This window comes from Aspergillus pseudonomiae (assembly GCF_009193645.1).
Source record: "Aspergillus pseudonomiae strain CBS 119388 unplaced genomic scaffold BDV37scaffold_42, whole genome shotgun sequence".
In the NCBI taxonomy this organism is placed as follows: domain Eukaryota; kingdom Fungi; phylum Ascomycota; class Eurotiomycetes; order Eurotiales; family Aspergillaceae; genus Aspergillus; species Aspergillus pseudonomiae.
This window is the reverse complement of record NW_022476034.1, coordinates 42673-58940: the sequence shown is the minus strand read 5'-3', so window position 1 is coordinate 58940 and position 16268 is coordinate 42673. Positions and strand designations below refer to the sequence as shown.

The window sequence follows — 16268 nt, the reverse complement described above, 5'->3', positions numbered from 1 at the left end:
AAAACCATATCCTCCATAACGGCAGCCCGACATGTCATCTCACGACCAAGCTTACGTTCTTCACGGCATGGTGCATAAAGGGCTCTTAATAGCGAATTATACCCTGGAAAACATATTAGATTAACGGACTCTTGCCGAGCAACAATGCAGCTATGACACCATCAGCAACTGCCGAGAAAACGCAATCGTGGGGTCGATGTCGTGATCACACGGTACACCAAAACCACCAACCATCAAGTCAACAATAAGCACCCTGCACCGTGCACATCGCTCGACGTCAAATGATATTAGTATTTGTCTGAAACTTATTCTCAATACTAGTTTCCCAACATGGCTGTGATCGGACCATGTCTGTGGGGTCGTGGCCCGCATCGTTGACTCGTGTCGTCTCGTGATATGGTGTTATAAAAGCTGGCCCTTTCGCTAGGAAAAATGAGTGTGAGTGTGTGCGGGCTGCTCTTGCTTTTGTCGTGACTTCTGGGACTTCGCAGTATGGGCTCAACCAAGGATATTGAGACGAATGTTTCGTCGCCTCCTTTGTCGTCTACGGGATCGTCGGATCGTGATGATAGCTATGAGGTTTATCAACAAACTCGTCAATTGGAATATACCCCGGAAGAGGCTAAAAAGGTCCTGCGGAAAATTGACTTCAGATTGATGCCGCTTTTGTTTCTTATATACTTATTGCAGGTAAGAAGCATGTCTTGGCGAGTCTTGGTCGAATGCTTATTTTGTTCTAGTATCTCGACAAGAACAGTCTCAATTTCTCGTCGGTCTACGGCTTGAAGGAAGGCACGAACTTGAAAGGCCAGGACTATTCATGGCTGGGTATGCTTTTCCTTGCGCAGTGAATTGACCATGGTTGACAGGAACTAGGCTCTATCTTTTATTTCGGTTATCTGGTCGCGCAGTGGCCGGCTGGATTAGCGCTTCAAAAGCTTCCCATTGGAAAATTTCTAAGTGTAACTACTATTAGTACGGCTTCTTCACCGTGTATGCTGCTATGCAAGACTGACAGATATAGTCTGGGGAGGCCTGTTGATGACAACGCCGGCTTGTTACAACTTCGCCGGGATAGCAACCAACCGCTTTCTCCTTGGAGTCACCGAAGCCGTTGTGAACCCTGGATTCGTCTTGATGATGAGCATCTGGTATACCTCAAGCGAGCAGCCTCTCCGTCTCGAAACCTATTACTGCACCAATGGCATTGCCACCATGTTCGGAGGGTAGGTCTCTGTCAAAGTCACGAAAATAATGATAGTGAAACACTGACCACCGACAGCCTCCTTGGCTACGCAATCGGACACATAACAGGCGGTCTGCCACGCTGGATGTATGTGTTCTTGATCTTTGGTGCAGTATCACTCGCCATTGGAATCGTAGCCCTCCTCTTCCTCCCCGATCTCCCATCGACAGCCAAATTCCTCACCGAGCGCGAGAAAGCGATTGCGATCGACCGTGTCGCGATCAACCAACAGGGGGTAAAGAACCACCACTTCAAATGGTACCAAGTGCGGCAGGCAGCCCAAGATCCTAAGACGTGGTTATTATTCATCATGGCTATTGGGGCTCAAGTTCCAAACTCTGCCTTGACGAGTGTATGTCCCACTGGAGCCTCCCCTTCCGGTCACGACCGATATTAACAAGAACACAGTTCACATCCATCATCGTCAAATCCTTCGGCTTCGACACCCTCGGAACCCAATACCTGCAAATCCCCGGCGGAGCGGTCCAATTCCTCACGCTGCTCTTCGGCGGCATGATCGCGACGAAATATAGCGGCAAATTCCACTCGCGAAGTGCGTGCATGATCTTCGCCAATCTGGTCTGCATCATCGGGTCGTCGCTGCTAGTCGGTCTGCCGGACTCGAATAAATGGGGCCGACTGGTTGCACTCTGGCTGTGCTATTTCCAGGGACTGGGGTTCAGTATGAGTCTGACGATCGTGAGCTCCAATATCGCGGGGTCGACGAAGAAACAGGTGACTGGGGCGTTGTTGTTCACGGGGTATTGTGTGGGAAATATCATCGGGCCGCAGACATTCAAGGATAGTGAGGCACCGGGGTATCATAGTGCTTATATTGCGTGAGTTTCAAATCAGAGTGGTCGAGAGCAGAATATCGGTGCTAACTGTTGTGCAGCATGTTGGTTGGGTATGCCGTGAAGCTGGTTTCAATCACTGCTCTGTACCTGTATATGTATTTTGAGAATAAACGGAGGGATCGGGAAGCCCTTGGTTCAAGCGGCGAGGAGAGTGACGGTGTTGAGAAGGGCATGTTGGTAAGTTTCCCTCTTTCTGGTGTCTGTGAGCTTCGCAAAGGCTGATTATGAGCTAGGATCAAACGGAGATTGACAACAAGACGTTCAGATACGTGCTTTAGACTAATGAATATTTAAATGTTGAATCCAAAAATAGAAATTTTATACCTACGCTGATGCGCTGCCTCGAGCACCATGAAAAGCATAACTGCACTAACATTACGGCCCCCAAGTCGTGCTGACGCGTCAGGATGCATGATCAGTCTCTACACTCTATCATCCCATCTAAACCAAGGATATAAAACCACAGTACAGTCCCAACTACAATCCAGTTCTATAACCATCTCGCCCACCATGACTCTCCAGGAAAAACTAATCCCCACCCCGGGAACACCCCCAAACGCCCACAAGGACGCCTTGGGGGTCTTCCAAGCCCTCCAAGAAGGCGGCATAGCCATAGTCCCGACGGAAGTAGGCTACGGGTTAATCGCCTCCTCCAGCGAAGCCATCACTCGCGCCTTTCACGCCAAAAAGCGGCGTCCCGGACACACACAAGGCATAATCGGCAACTACGATGTCCACCGAGCGCTGCATACTCTCCCAGCGGAGAGATTCGAGATGACCAAAACCCTAACGCACGATCTAGATATGTCGCTCGGGGTTATTGCGCCGTACAGACCCGACCATCTGCTGCTGCAAGGCATGTCAGCTGAGACGTTGGAAAAGACGACTAAGGATGGGAACATGGCTATTCATGTGGGTGGGGGGTCGCTTCTGCTGGAGGTCGTGAGATTGCATTATGAGGTGGGACAGGTGGTTGTAGGCTCGAGTGCGAATGTGACCGGCGGTGGACAGAAGTTTCGTGTGCAGGATATTGAGGAGGAGATCTTGGAGGCGGCGGATATTGTGGTCGATTATGGGTTGCAGCGGTATCATGTTTATGGGAGGGCGAGTATTTTATACGATTTCGGCGAGATGAGGGTTGTGAGGATGGGGGCTTGTTATGAGTTGTTTAGGGAGAGGATGAAGAGGTTTTGGGGGGTTGAGTTGGAGGAGGATCCTGTTTATCCGTGTGAGAAGGGGGAGTAGATAGGTGCTGAGTAGTGGTTTCTTCTATAACGAAGTGCTACGTGTGATTTCTTTGCATTTGACGTAGATTCTGCTATGTCCGGACATTTCTCCTTGGGATCTCTTTTGGGACTACTTCTCTAGAGTCTAGACAGATGTAAGCCCAAGCCGTACTACGCTGCAACTCAGCTAACAACATGGGACTCTGTAGTAGGTACTAAGTCCCTCTTCCTCTATAAGCATATGTATGAGTTCAGGGACTTGCTAACGCTATCACTAAATGATGGAGACTGCACGATCATGTCCCAAACAAGTATCTAGATTGGGAGATCATCCTTGTTGCGCTGATCTCAGAACACTATGTTTCTAGACTGTTCTAGGCACAGCTTGACAGACCTAGGATCATGGATTTAGGGCGAGGCACGAATGTTCGAAGTCCGTTCCTGACAAATTGATCGCAATTGTAGCATTTGCCATAGATCGCCCAATCCGGCCTAGTCTCCGCACACGTGGTGGGCCATGAGAAAACGCCCAAAGAGGTTTAGTCTCCGCTAGATGTGGCGATGACATCAGGTTCAGAGTACATGGATTTGGATATAAAAGGAGGTAACGCTGTTGACCGTTGTGAGATGTAGTTGTGATATTCATTGTTGATTCCTATAACGTCTTGCCAACATGTCTTTCCCTTCCACCAAAGTCCTCGTGATCGGTGCCACCTCAGGCATTGGCAAGGCACTGGCTACCAAGCTCGTGCAAAATGGTACCCAAGTGATCATTGCTGGCAGGAGAAAGGAGAATTTGGACGAGTTCGTCAAGGAGAATGGAAGTGAGAAGGTCAAATATAAGGTGTTTGACGTGATGAACCTTGAAGCAGTGAGTGCCCGGACTCATCTATCCTGCCCGCAGCCTGAATTCATGAAGAGTTCAACTAACCCATCCCAAAGATTCCCAAGTTTGCATCAGAAGTGGTTTCCGAGAACCCTGACCTTGGCTGTGTCTTCATCAACTCCGGAATCCAGCGGCCGTTCGATTTCGCAAACCCCGAGAGCGTCGATCTGGACGTTTTTGACCAAGAGCTGATCACGAACTACACCTCAGCAGTCCGTCTCACCAAGGAGTTCCTCCCACACCTGCAAAAGCAACCAACCCAGACTGCCATCGCATTCACCACGTCACAAATGGCTCTGGTGCCGATGATGCGCTGTCCGAATTACGGTGCTTCAAAGGCCGCACTGCACCATTTCATCCTCGCCCTACGCACGCAATTGCAGGACGGCCCCGGAAACGTGAAGGTACTGGAGATATACCCCCCTGCTGTGCAGACCGAGTTGCACGATCCCAAGCACCAGCCGGACCTGAAAGACGGCCATCTCATTGGCATGCCGCTGCAGGAATTCATCGACGAAGTGTGGGCCAAGCTAACCCAGGGCGAGGATCAAATCCCGGTCGGGTCCGCTAAGGATATCTTCGAAGCGTTCGAGATCAAGAGACAGGAGATATATCAGCAGATGACGGAGATGCTGAGGGGTTTGCTCAAGCAATTCTTGCGATGAGCGTTGGACCTGTTGGGTGTGAATTACATAGATAGAGAATCCAGAGTAATTGAATTTCATTTCCGTGAGCTTTAACTCTCAATAGGCCCTGTAGCCTGTAGCAGGCGGATAAGGAACGTTGGACACAGCTTTGCCTTTACAGGCAGCCAAGATCAGAGCACTGAAAGGTGAGATACCGTGGATTGCACCCGACTCTAGCATGGTCGAATACTGTTGCAACGAAACCATGTGTTCCAAAGATACGGGTGTTGCGTCATCCCAGGCCGCATGATCTGTATCCCACAAAGTAGTGCGAACATCGAAAGGCAGCGAGTCGACAAACGGAGTGCGGACGGAGTAGTTTCTCTTCAGCAACGAATATACACTGCGCAACATGAACGCGACAATGATCGTCCGCCGAACGCTCTCTGCGAAGAGCCATGCTTCCCGTGGACTCATAGTATGGGAGAGTTGAGCAGGAGCTTTCTGCCAAAGACGCCGCCCAACAGTAGACAGCATACTACTGATAGTTTCCGAATAGGGGCCAAGATCTGTTTTTTCATCGAGGATGAGAATGCACTGTAGTATCAGTAGTGATTGGATGCATGCGAGCAGCTCTTGGAAGCTAGCTGAACGACTAGACTTGCGAAGGAGTTCTGCACAGTGTTGCTGTAACAGAGGAGTAAGGGACGTGGAGTTGTCCCCTTGAGAATGGAGTCTGCAGAGAGTCCGGACATTTTGCAACACGGTCGAAGCCTCCGGACTCTGATAAAGGTCCGGATGGATAAAGTCCGTCTTCATATTCTCCGCGAATTCAGTAGGAAAAGTTCGCATTCCGGCTATAAGGAAGGAAATGATTTCCCGATCATATCCTTTCATAATTACCAACGGTAGCGGCCGGTGGATCGGCAGATCGGACACGGATGATGCACGGCGTACAACACGCAACGTGGCACTGGAGAGATCGGGCCCAGCTGGCAGTGGTATATTAATGTATTCGCAGTCGACGCGCCGAGCCTGGCACCGACTACATCGCGGCCAGAGTTGGTCGCAACGGCGCTTGCCTCGGATGCAGGCTTGGCATGATCTGCGCAGGGTAACACGCTTAGGGGCGTTAGACGACATCCGATTTTGTCTAGATTAAGGTATGCGGGGGAACTAGGGATAGTGCTGCCCTAAAGCGTCTGCCAGCTGCTGAGTATGTGCATAAATCTTGGTTTCGAGGACAATTCATTGAGAAGCTCAGTAGACTCCGACTTCCGCACGCGCCATACTCCAAAGCTTAATAATCTACTATGGCGAATCACACATTCCCCCGCTCATGCAAGTCTCCACCATGGTTCCATCTCCGATACCCAAGCGAGTTGCCAACGTTGTCCCACTTTGTATCTATCTGGGCAGGTGTTACGAGAGTTGGGGTATCTCTAGCATAGAGAAGAATGGTTGTTAAGCGCCAATTAGAAAAGTATCTTCGATAAACCTGGACAGGTTTCATCATAGTACCCTTGGCTCACGCTTCGTTGGTATATATTTTGACATGTATCGAAGCGAGGGGCAGTCATACCGTTTCTCATTCACAACGATCAGCGGCAGATCTGCTATAGTGCTTTTCCGATTTTATACAGACAAGAGATCCCAGGGAGGACCTTAACATGTGCATGACTGTCGAAAGCGTGGTAGTTTGTTCGAAGGCAATCGAAGACTTCACACTGTACTGCCATGGCAAACAGAGTGTAACAATGCATTATATGAAACAACAGATGAAAAAAGACTACTAGTCCCTCCTCCCCACCCTGTGAAAGAATTAGAGTCCGCTTGTGGGGTCCGGATATCGCCTCGTGTATGATGTCGCAGCAGATCCCAAGTCAAACGCATCTGTTACTAAACGAAACTCTATTGCCGAGATGCAATTGCTTATCGGTCGAAAGGATCCGATAAAAGCATCCCCGCACGATAACGCACGCCTATCATTGAGGGACCAATGCAGATACAGATAAAGGATTGGACCGTCCCTCATTTCTTGGAGTCATCTCTTCAAACTTCCCTTTTTGGATGGCATAAGGTTGTTGTATCATGTTCCCCGTATCGCTAATCTGTATATATACTCCCCGCGAGAAATAGAGAAATAGAGCAGTATTCCAGGACATTATTCTTGTCAACGTTCATGGGAATTCGTTGATTCAACATGTTGTTATTGTGGTTATCTAGTGTCTTGCTTGTTGGACTATATCTCTTCAAGCGTCTTTCATCTCCACTTGCCAAAGTCCCCGGCCCGTGGTATACGAACTTCACCAGCTTCTGCCTGAAGTACCATGAGTTCACAGCGAATAGACGCCTTTTCGTTCACCACCTACACAAGAAGTATGGTCCCGTAGTCCGCCTTGCACCGAACGAAGTCTCGTTTGTTAGTCTAAATGCTATTCGAGAGATCTACGCATCCGGCGGCAGTGGTTATGATAAGACGGAATACTATGATTTATTCCGACAATATGGGATTAAGTATAGCACTGCCCCGCAATACAATAAAAAACAAGCTGACAAGTAAAGAACCATGTTCTCTACACTCGAGAAGCAAGGGGTGAGTTTATTCATCTGAATGAAGGCAACCACAATTAACGAAGAGCAGCACAGCCATAGAAAGCGGGAATTGGCCGATAGATACGCCATGTCGAACGTCGTACGCGAGAAGCATGTGTCCGCCATTAAGGAGCGAGCTGAGACCTTTGTAGCGAGATGTGCTGCCATCGAAGGAAGTGTGAACATCTACGTGGGTACCATGGTTACTTTATAGTAACTTCGGCTGACAGTTCTAGTCTCTCTTGCACTGCTACGCGATTGATGGGGTAACGAACTTTATGTTTAGCCCTGGTGGCCTGAGGTCCTTGGATAACCCTAAGGACTATGAGATGATGGAGGAGTTGACATATCATCAAAGCCTGCAGAGTAAGCGAATCGTCAACTCACATTATAAACGAAGCTAACCGCAACAGAAAATCTTCTACACTATTACCTGCCTGCATTAGTTCCATATCTCCCATCCTGTCTCATCCCTCGCCCTGCCCCCAAAGCAAATGCCTACGCGTTACAGATGGCGGGGCAACAGCGCCCAGATGAGCACAGCTTAGTCGCACGTCTCACGCGTAAAGGCTCGCCGCTGAGCCACATGCAAGTGGCCGCGGAATGCAAAGACCATATGGCTGCAGGTATCGACACTACTGGTGATGGTCTTTGCTTTCTGATGTGGGAGCTCTCTCAGCCACATAACATGCACTTTCAAGATCGCCTTCATAAGGAACTGGTATCAGCATCCGATGATACACCTCTAGATAAACTGCCATATCTAGATGCTGTCATAAAGGAAGCCTTGAGATGTACACCGCCAATTCCAATGTCTTTTCCACGGTACGTCCCATCTGGTGGCAGGACTATCGATGAGCACTTCATCCCAGAAAATACTATTGTCAGCTGTCAGCCATATACGGTACATCGTTTCAACAAAGAAGTGTTCCCCGAGCCAGATCGCTTCAATCCGGATCGATGGTTAGAAGAAGAGGGCTTCAATGACCGGAATCGACTGTTCTTCGCGTTTGGAACGGGCGGGAGAGGATGTACGGGAAGGAAGTAAGTAAACCCACTCCTCAAAAACTGCTCCTATACTGACGCATGTAGCCTTGCAACGGTGGAAATGAGAGTCCTTCTCCGAGAGCTGTATTCTCAGTTTCGGTCGTCGGTTGCCCCGGATATGACTGCGTGCATGGATCTCGATGATCAGATCATCTCCGCTCGTCCAAAGGATCAGGTTTGTAAGCTTATCTTCACTGCTAGAGGCAAGGATGTGGATAGCGCATAGGCTGTATTGTGAATGGTCTGCGTATGATGGGATGCCCGTATGATGTTAAGCAATGCTCAAGGCCAATCTTTGGAGCAACTCATAGGACTCATAGTGTTATATAAGCATAGGTAGTTCTCAGAACAACAGTATATCTCTTTTCAGACTGAGAGTCCTATGGAAGTCACAAGAATGGGGGTACCTAGCCGACCACTACCAGGTTTACTAGATTTATGATACGGAATAGGAATGAATTTAGCAATAAACAGTACTTGTAAACGACGGACTTACTGGCCAATCAAGATCCTGCCCACCGGATGCGGGGTATTTAAAATAAAAGGTAAGTAGTGAGAAGGACCGTCGTAACCCATCTCGAGACAAACCCCCCCCATCCCTGCTCTCCTAGCCACGCTCGAACACTCCCATACCCTAATTCAAACCATGGCATCCAACACTGCAAATCCACCCACTGAGAGCCGCCTCTCAACACGCATCTCCATCCGATGGCTCCCTGAACCCGCCTCCGAAACGACTGACACTATCGTCATGTCCGTGAAGGGTTGGTATGTGGACCTTCGCATAGACAAGAAATCTGGCGACATTGACTGGGCAATTGCCGGTCAGCGGGTTACGGATAGTAGTGACCCTCGTAAGTTGCATTCGTACATCTCCGGACTGCGCACATCCTGACAATATCAGGCCGCGTGCAGTTTACCCATGAAATTGACTCGCACAACTCCTTTGACGACGTTGACTGTGGCACCTTTACTACATTACCGAACGGTGATGACCTTGAGACTGGATCTATGGCTCGTCCAGATGTGCCAGGGGCTCCGGTGACAGAATATGAGGAGGTGTGGCGGGAGTTGACATTCAAGGAGGGCCCCGAAGGATCAGGGCAGGGTGCTTCATGGGTTTTGGAATCGAAGCATGATATTAAGGTTGGGGAAGGCGAGGAAGTGGAGGTTTCGCGGACATTTTTGGCGAGGATCTGGGGCTCATATTTGGCGGTGCGACAGAAGCAGGTATATGCGCGCCTGCCGGGTTCTACAGATGCAGTCGTGAAGGCAGGGAAGGGGGTTAGTGCTAGGAGAGAAGAATGGGATGCAAGCACTGGGTGGTCGGCCAAATATGTTCTTGGTCTGGAGGGGGACAGTTTGCCCTCCGCTAAGGACATCGAGGCCAACGAACAACTGCGCACACCCGGGGGAACAATTCTAGTCAACGGTGAGCCATATACGGTTCGATCATATGAATTTGCGTAGTGCGCTGCGCTGAATTACTCTATATTCTATGTACAATCTCTATTTATGCATGGATTAATTTACTGCTCGTTCACAAGCACGTAACGGTACCTGGCCTTGCCAGCATCCATGTCCACGATGACCCTGTTGGCATCCTTCATGGGTACCTCCTGAACCCATGACCTGACGTTCTTCTCAGCAGCCAACTCAAGCATCTCCCGGATCTCACTGGGGCTTCCGATCAGAGATCCTCCAAACTTAATGCGCTTGACGATCAGGGCGAAGGCGGGGATGGTGAGGGCACCGTCTTCGGGAGCACCCAACTGCACGAAGTTGCCACTGGGCTTGAGCATGGTGATATAGTCCATGATGGGCATCTTAGAGGAGGAGACGGTAGAAATGATCAAGTCCAAGCTGCGGGAGTTGTTCTTGGCCCAGTCCTCGTCTTCATCTGTGGCGATATAGACATCGGCGCCGAGCTTGAGAGCATCCTCCTTCTTGTTGGCCTTGCGAGAAATGGCAACCACCTTATCGGCACCCAGGGCTTTGGCAAACATGATACCGAAGTGGCCAAGACCACCAACACCAATAATACCGACCTTCTTTCCGGGGCCGCAGCCGTTGTGACGAAGGGGCGAGTATGTGGTGATACCACCGCAAAGCATAGGAGCAGCCATGGCGGAGGGGATGGCGTCGGGAATCTTGATCACGAAGTGAGAAGGAGAGCGGTGGTAGAGAGCATATCCACCATAGGACTTGTCGCCGTTCCAGTGCTTGGAGTTGTAGGTACCGCCCATCAAGTTGGGGCAATACTGCTCAAGGCCCGAGGCACATTCTTCACAGTCACCCTTGCGGCCCTGGCAGGAATCGTTCTGCGCACCAACACCGACGCGGTCGCCAACCTTGATGTTTCCTTCGGCCTGGGAGCCAACTCTGACTGCAACTCCGAGAATTTCGTGACCGACACAGCAGGGGTACATCGTAGGACCCTAGGTATTGTTAGTAGCTGTGGCAAATAGTCCTCAAGCAAGCGAAACATACCCATCCACTGCGCAAAGTGTGCAAATCTGAACCACAGATACCGGAGTGTGTAATGCGAATATCAATATCGGTCTCTTCCCAAGCCTTGGGTTGGAACTCCTGCCAGACCATGTTGCCCTCCGCGGCCTTGGAGTCAAGGCCCATCCAGCCTTCGAACTTGTAGTCGGTAGCGGCCATTGTATGCGAATTAAGGTTTAGCTTTTTCGGGTGTTCTATCGTATGTAGAGGCTTGATCGAATCTGGGGTGTTGATTCCTCGAAGGTCCTCCTGCGATTTATACAGAACAGATTGCCAGTGGCGGATGGTCTCGGCAGTTCTCCGGAGCAGACAATTTCGAGAAAATGATTAGAAGAGCTTAGAAATTGATTTTTGGGATGATCCACAGTATTGAGGACTAAGTCCATTATCTCCGCGATGACAGTGGAGCTCCACCCGTCCCATGATTTTTGAAGCAATCGTGAGATGGAAATTTTGCAGCTTGGCAGGGGTGGAAAGGGGACCAAACCAATAGTCGATGACACGACCTCGGAATTTAGGATTCTGTTTAAGCCTTGTGTATCCATGAACCAAAGGCGAAAAGCTAATGCGTAAGCTGCACGCGATTATGACAATGATGTCGTCCTTGGTGGTTGAAACGGTTGGTGGTGGGTCTATAGCCACTGCGTGGAGCCTCAACCACAAAGTTTTAAAAACCCCAAGAGTATAATTGGTTACCAGAGTTGAAATCCCGTCTTCAGGCTTCCATTTCGGCTTCTAGTCCGGCACCTTTGGGTTCTAAGTTCTATCTCCGAACCTCTTCTGCGTGTTGCTTATGCCGCTCCACCTGGAATTAATGATTACAAGATGCTTAAAGCCAGGGCACCCAATCCAATTTCAACTAAGGTCGGAGACTTCTGGAAAGGTCGGCCTAATATTCATACCAGCCGCAGTCTCCGAAAGTAAAAATGGCTATCATGTTGGAGACAACCCCATGCTTAATGAACTCATTTTCAATGAAATATAGTGATATGAATGCCATATCTGTTATTATTCGGTGTTTCTTTGTCCCAAAGCTAAATAGACAAATACCACGGCTGCTCTCAGGACAGAAAAAGAGTTCTCATCCTGTTCTTACAGACGCTAGATGCCGCCACATTCCGGCGACACGCACAGACCAAGTGCTACAGAGGGAGAAACTTAAAATTTGTGCAGACCACTTCGAGCACAAGGGGTGATGGAGTGGGTAGTATCTGATGGAATACAAGATAACCAAGCTAGTTAGGTGACGTATCTGAGATATAAGTTTGTGACTGGCGGTGTGACTTAGTCTCTCAATGCCTCACTTCCTAACGGGATGTTGCGACTTGACGTGTCTGGTAGGAGGCATTTCTCAAAATCTAGCCATTCTACTCGAGGAACACAGTTCAACCACCGAGGCTATCGATAACCTTTGTGCCTTGAGGGTCGGGCTTTGATAGAACCAGCTTTGTACTTTGTATATACAAGCCGGATAAGATCGTACGGCCGCTGAATGCCTTATCTGAGCCGAACTTGACCCCTAGCGTTGATAAACGCAATGCCAGTTCTGTAAAATCACAAATCTGTCGCATGGGGCTTACAGCAGTGGGCAGTTGCAGAAGCTGTTGTCAATATTATAATTCTGACAAGAATCTTTGGATTGGCCGTTTGCAATTGTGGCAGAGGGAGCACGCATGCTAACCAGGATAAAGATTCTTGAAAAGGTGACATCTCTGTCAGAGTCCCGCCCCAATTGTTAGCCAGATGCCAGAAGACTGTCTTCTATTTATGCTGTTGTTGACCTCTGACTTATCCAGACTACAGTATATAACAAAGAAAAGGTGTATAGGGAGTTATATACGGAGGATGCCCTGCTATTCCTATAAATTGCTACTTCTGCTCTTATTTATCGTCCTAGATCGTAAGGTAGTGTACCCTGACAGGTACATGGCATTTTGCCAGATTGGATAAGCTATATAACGGCGTACGGAGCTCGCGATATATAAAACTATGTCAAAAGCAGATGAGATAAACGAATAGCTCCACAGAATCCACAAATGCGAGCGGATGAGCTTGTTTCTACATAGAAACGTAAAGACTCCACCAGCCCCCACAAGGGATTTTTGGGACCTGTCATCAGCTTTTACATCATTGGCTATTATCAACAAGACAGTTGCTGATATCTGCTCTTGGCATGAATCCCTGCATTGGTACAACAGCTACCAGTATGTAGAAGTGATGTGACAGTTCACATCCATTCAAAGTGAGAAATTCTAAGTTTTCGATCGTTTATGTTCCTGTGGGTGATTCTTCGATTAACTTTCCAGAATCTAGGTAAGAAGCATCCTAGTTATCGAGGACATCTTCATGAACTTAAACTTGATATCTATATAACGATGCCTGTCACGCTGCAGCCAACTCTGGACGTAAGTTTGATACTGAGGAAAATGCCAGTATGGTAAAAGTGACCGAGAACAATCAATTTGCTGATGTCAAGTGTGAATTTACCTGCATCTGAACATCTGCTTGGTACTTCCTTCAAGACCAATGTCTTTGCGCTAGAGATGACCGATGATAACCGCCCGACATGTATGGCGTCAACATATGGTCGATATCGATCAAGAATTGTGTCCCTGCTTGTAGAAAAGTTTTAGTAGTGGGCAGAGGGAATTTCTCGCGAATTATGTATTTTACTGGGTATTTCTTTTCAATTCGGGATAGTCGGTGTTTGCTCGAATCCCGAACTATGGCGGGTGAGATATCCGACTTCTCGGGCGAGACGGGCTTATATCTTTCTTTTATTGTTGGTTTCTTTCACGCTTTTACGATATATACATTATTCTTGAAAGGTAGGCAATATATCGTAGGCATATTATTCATCTTAATTATCTCACATAATAGTACGCATTCTAATCATACAGTAAAAAGAAGGCCACAACTGTACATGCAGCCCCATTAAAAAATACTACAGTTCAAAAAGAGTAAAAAGGAAAAGATCTTTTCTCTCTCCCTCTCTCCAACATGGAAGCTAATCACGGCGTCTATGCTCACGCCCATTCTTGGGGCCAGCAACAGTACCCATCAAGACTGTCGTAGGTCAGTCCCTGTAAACCAAATCCCGGAAAGAGAGCAAAGAAAAACTTACTATCCCAATAGCGGAACGAGCTAGAGTAGTTACCCACAAAGTAACGGTGATGGTCATCATGCCAGTCAGCTCCACCCCAGAATGGGATGATCCGTCTCAAGCTCCAGGGGAAATCATATCCCGAGTGCGAGTCGATAGCCTGTACTTGGCGCAGACCCATCCATATCAACACAGTGATCAGATGCACGTTTTCTGTGAAGTAGCCGAGAACGAGAGGGGGTGCGATCGTGCCAAGACCGAGCAGGAGGGTTTCCCAGGGACTGGCGTATTCAGCTGTGAGACCGAAAGGAGTCGCGTATTGGTGATGGATACGGTGGATGGAGCGGTAGAGGGGGCCCCAGTGGAAGGCGCGGTGCAACCAGTAGTGGTAGGTATCTTCAACAATGAAGAAGAGAGCGAGTTGGGCGGCTACTGATTTGAGGTTTGGGAAGGGGGAGGTATATTTGAGGCCGCAGAGGTCCATCATGGGGTGGAAGAGGACAATGAGTGGCAGTTCGACGATGAAGTGGATGGCGAGGATATATTTCGTGCAGTTCCATTGGGTCGATACTGAGGGCGGTGCCTTATGATCTTGTATCCTCCATCGGTTGAAGGTACCAGGCATTGCGTCCGCGATGATCCATGGGAGGCAGCGGCCGAAGTAAATGAGTTCATGGGCAATGAACGTGATAATTCCTGCGCGGCTTAGCGGTTACCCTAGGGATAGTACAAACATATAGAGCTTACCCGTGGCCAGGATATCGTTGTTCCAGGAGGAGTAGTAAGCCTCCCAGAGGTTTTCCAAGCTGGATAAGTTGGGGTTTTGATGAGCTAGCTTGATGAGGTCCACATATGAAGCCATCTGGGGAAGGGCGGTAGAATTGAGGGACTCCATATTGCGATAATCCTGGACTGGTTGATTTAGAAGTTCCAATCACCGCTAAGATGATTTTCATGAATTATATAACCTTTTGCCATTGGGTTGGAAGGAAGCCAAGGCGAGTGGATATTCCGAATGGTCTGACGGGACACACCACTCGGATCCGCGGACAATTTAATCATATGATCAGGCAACCCTAATAAAAAAAATTTCCTAATTCTATAGTACCATTTCCCTAATCAAATCCAGAACAACTTTAGTAAATACATTATAGGTTCAGAACCCTCTCCCCCTGACACGAGTGGAATATACAATGTCTGACATCGACGATGCTACCTCAAAGTTGCAATGCCGCGACTCCCAGCGCCAACCCGACCGCAACGGAAAGTTGAACACCGACGTGCCCGGCCGCACTGTCCTCACCCGATCCAGTTCCTGAGGCAGAGGCAGCAGTGCCTGTGCTGGTGCCAGTCGAACCGCTGCTGCTGCTGCTGCCGCTTGATGTCGAGGCTCCCGTCTCAGCAGGACCGTCACAGTGCCAATGGTCGCCGTGAGGCTCACAACCAACCGACTCGGTTGGACTGGGAATAGTTGGAGTCGCGGTGGTATCGGCCTCATCCGTGTGGGAATGGGTGCCCGTAGTAGTGGCCTCTGCGGTGGTCGAGGCGGGGCCGTCGCAATGCCAGTGGTCGCCGTGCGGCTCGCAGCCTACAGATTCGGTTGGGCTAGGAACGGCTGGGGTGACAGTCTCTGATGTCGATGCTGGCCCCTCACAGTGCCTGGATCTACATTAGATATCGGTGCTTTGACATTCATGACGAGGGCAGAAACATACCAGTGGTCCCCGTGTGGCTCACACCCGACAGAGGCAGTGGGGGACGGACCCGGATCCTGGCTAGTACTGTCCTGGGCCAAGGTGACCGAGGCCAAGGCGAACAGAGCAAGGATTGAGAATCTCATAGTTCTTGCACTTATGTTGAGATTTAGTCCAAGCTTATGTGTGTGCTGGGTTTTTGAGTGACAGGATGAGAGGGAACAACAAGGGAAATCGCATTGGCTTTATACCTCCACCCCAGTAGCGGCCTTCCCAGGTAATGCCTGCTCTTTCCTTGTCTCGATCGTCTAGTCAGAATTAGCCGACACAAATCAACAGTCCACGGGCTGTATCAAAATCTAGCGTGCCAAGAGCAGTGGGATACTTGGCGTCTCCAAGGTTCTCATCGCGCTCGCCAGACCCTGGATCCGTTGGCATTGTCAACTGTTTGCGAATAAACCTGTGGCATATGAGAAATAC

General features: G+C 49.2%; 9 protein-coding genes across 9 annotated transcripts; 5 read left to right on the top strand and 4 right to left on the bottom strand.

The window, feature by feature from the left end:
* The first annotated feature begins 136 nt into the window (after positions 1–136).
* On the top strand, positions 137–2637 carry BDV37DRAFT_294767 (putative MFS transporter). Its single transcript, XM_032089707.1, has 8 exons — positions 137–690; positions 741–828; positions 877–975; positions 1025–1226; positions 1283–1598; positions 1655–2085; positions 2142–2280; positions 2337–2637. The coding sequence occupies exons 1-8, from the start codon at positions 493–495 to the stop codon at positions 2379–2381; spliced, it is 1518 nt and encodes a 505-aa protein (XP_031940485.1). The 5' UTR covers positions 137–492; the 3' UTR covers positions 2382–2637.
* A 45-nt stretch (positions 2638–2682) lies between these two features.
* On the top strand, positions 2683–3357 carry BDV37DRAFT_250832 (uncharacterized protein). The gene has a single exon (XM_032082220.1). The coding sequence runs from the start codon at positions 2878–2880 to the stop codon at positions 3346–3348; it is 471 nt and encodes a 156-aa protein (XP_031940484.1). The 5' UTR covers positions 2683–2877; the 3' UTR covers positions 3349–3357.
* Positions 3358–3948: 591 nt separating this feature from the next.
* BDV37DRAFT_146831 (putative short-chain dehydrogenase/oxidoreductase) lies at positions 3949–4919 on the top strand. Its single transcript, XM_032078907.1, has 2 exons — positions 3949–4200; positions 4272–4919. Exons 1-2 carry the CDS (start codon positions 4003–4005, stop codon positions 4878–4880), a joined length of 807 nt encoding a protein of 268 aa, XP_031940483.1. The 5' UTR covers positions 3949–4002; the 3' UTR covers positions 4881–4919.
* Positions 4920–4923: 4 nt separating this feature from the next.
* BDV37DRAFT_250830 (uncharacterized protein) lies at positions 4924–5482 on the bottom strand. Its single transcript, XM_032082219.1, has one exon. It carries the CDS (start codon positions 5376–5378, stop codon positions 4959–4961), a length of 420 nt encoding a protein of 139 aa, XP_031940482.1. The 5' UTR covers positions 5379–5482; the 3' UTR covers positions 4924–4958.
* A 1562-nt stretch (positions 5483–7044) lies between these two features.
* Positions 7045–8734, top strand: BDV37DRAFT_294763 (cytochrome P450; the record flags this gene model as incomplete). Its single annotated transcript, XM_032089706.1, has 5 exons — positions 7045–7358; positions 7518–7626; positions 7673–7802; positions 7850–8480; positions 8529–8734. The coding sequence occupies 5 exons, from the start codon at positions 7045–7047 to the stop codon at positions 8707–8709; spliced, it is 1365 nt and encodes a 454-aa protein (XP_031940481.1). The 3' UTR covers positions 8710–8734.
* Positions 8735–9129: 395 nt separating this feature from the next.
* Positions 9130–9953, top strand: BDV37DRAFT_283958 (uncharacterized protein; the record flags this gene model as incomplete). Its single annotated transcript, XM_032087403.1, has 2 exons — positions 9130–9337; positions 9388–9953. The coding sequence occupies 2 exons, from the start codon at positions 9130–9132 to the stop codon at positions 9951–9953; spliced, it is 774 nt and encodes a 257-aa protein (XP_031940480.1).
* Positions 9268–11751, bottom strand: BDV37DRAFT_250828 (NAD(P)-dependent alcohol dehydrogenase). The gene is made up of 3 exons (XM_032082218.1): positions 10975–11751; positions 9388–10922; positions 9268–9337 (listed from the first exon to the last, which is right to left on the bottom strand). The coding sequence occupies exons 1-2, from the start codon at positions 11148–11150 to the stop codon at positions 10013–10015; spliced, it is 1086 nt and encodes a 361-aa protein (XP_031940479.1). The 5' UTR covers positions 11151–11751; the 3' UTR covers positions 9268–9337; positions 9388–10012.
* A 2076-nt stretch (positions 11752–13827) lies between these two features.
* Positions 13828–15005, bottom strand: BDV37DRAFT_250825 (sterol desaturase family protein). The gene is made up of 3 exons (XM_032082217.1): positions 14842–15005; positions 14116–14790; positions 13828–14057 (listed from the first exon to the last, which is right to left on the bottom strand). The coding sequence occupies exons 1-3, from the start codon at positions 14987–14989 to the stop codon at positions 13999–14001; spliced, it is 882 nt and encodes a 293-aa protein (XP_031940478.1). The 5' UTR covers positions 14990–15005; the 3' UTR covers positions 13828–13998.
* Positions 15006–15311: 306 nt separating this feature from the next.
* BDV37DRAFT_283955 (uncharacterized protein) lies at positions 15312–15934 on the bottom strand (the record flags this gene model as incomplete). Its single annotated transcript, XM_032087402.1, has 2 exons — positions 15312–15753; positions 15810–15934. 2 exons carry the CDS (start codon positions 15932–15934, stop codon positions 15312–15314), a joined length of 567 nt encoding a protein of 188 aa, XP_031940477.1.
* Positions 15935–16268: the final 334 nt, after the last annotated feature.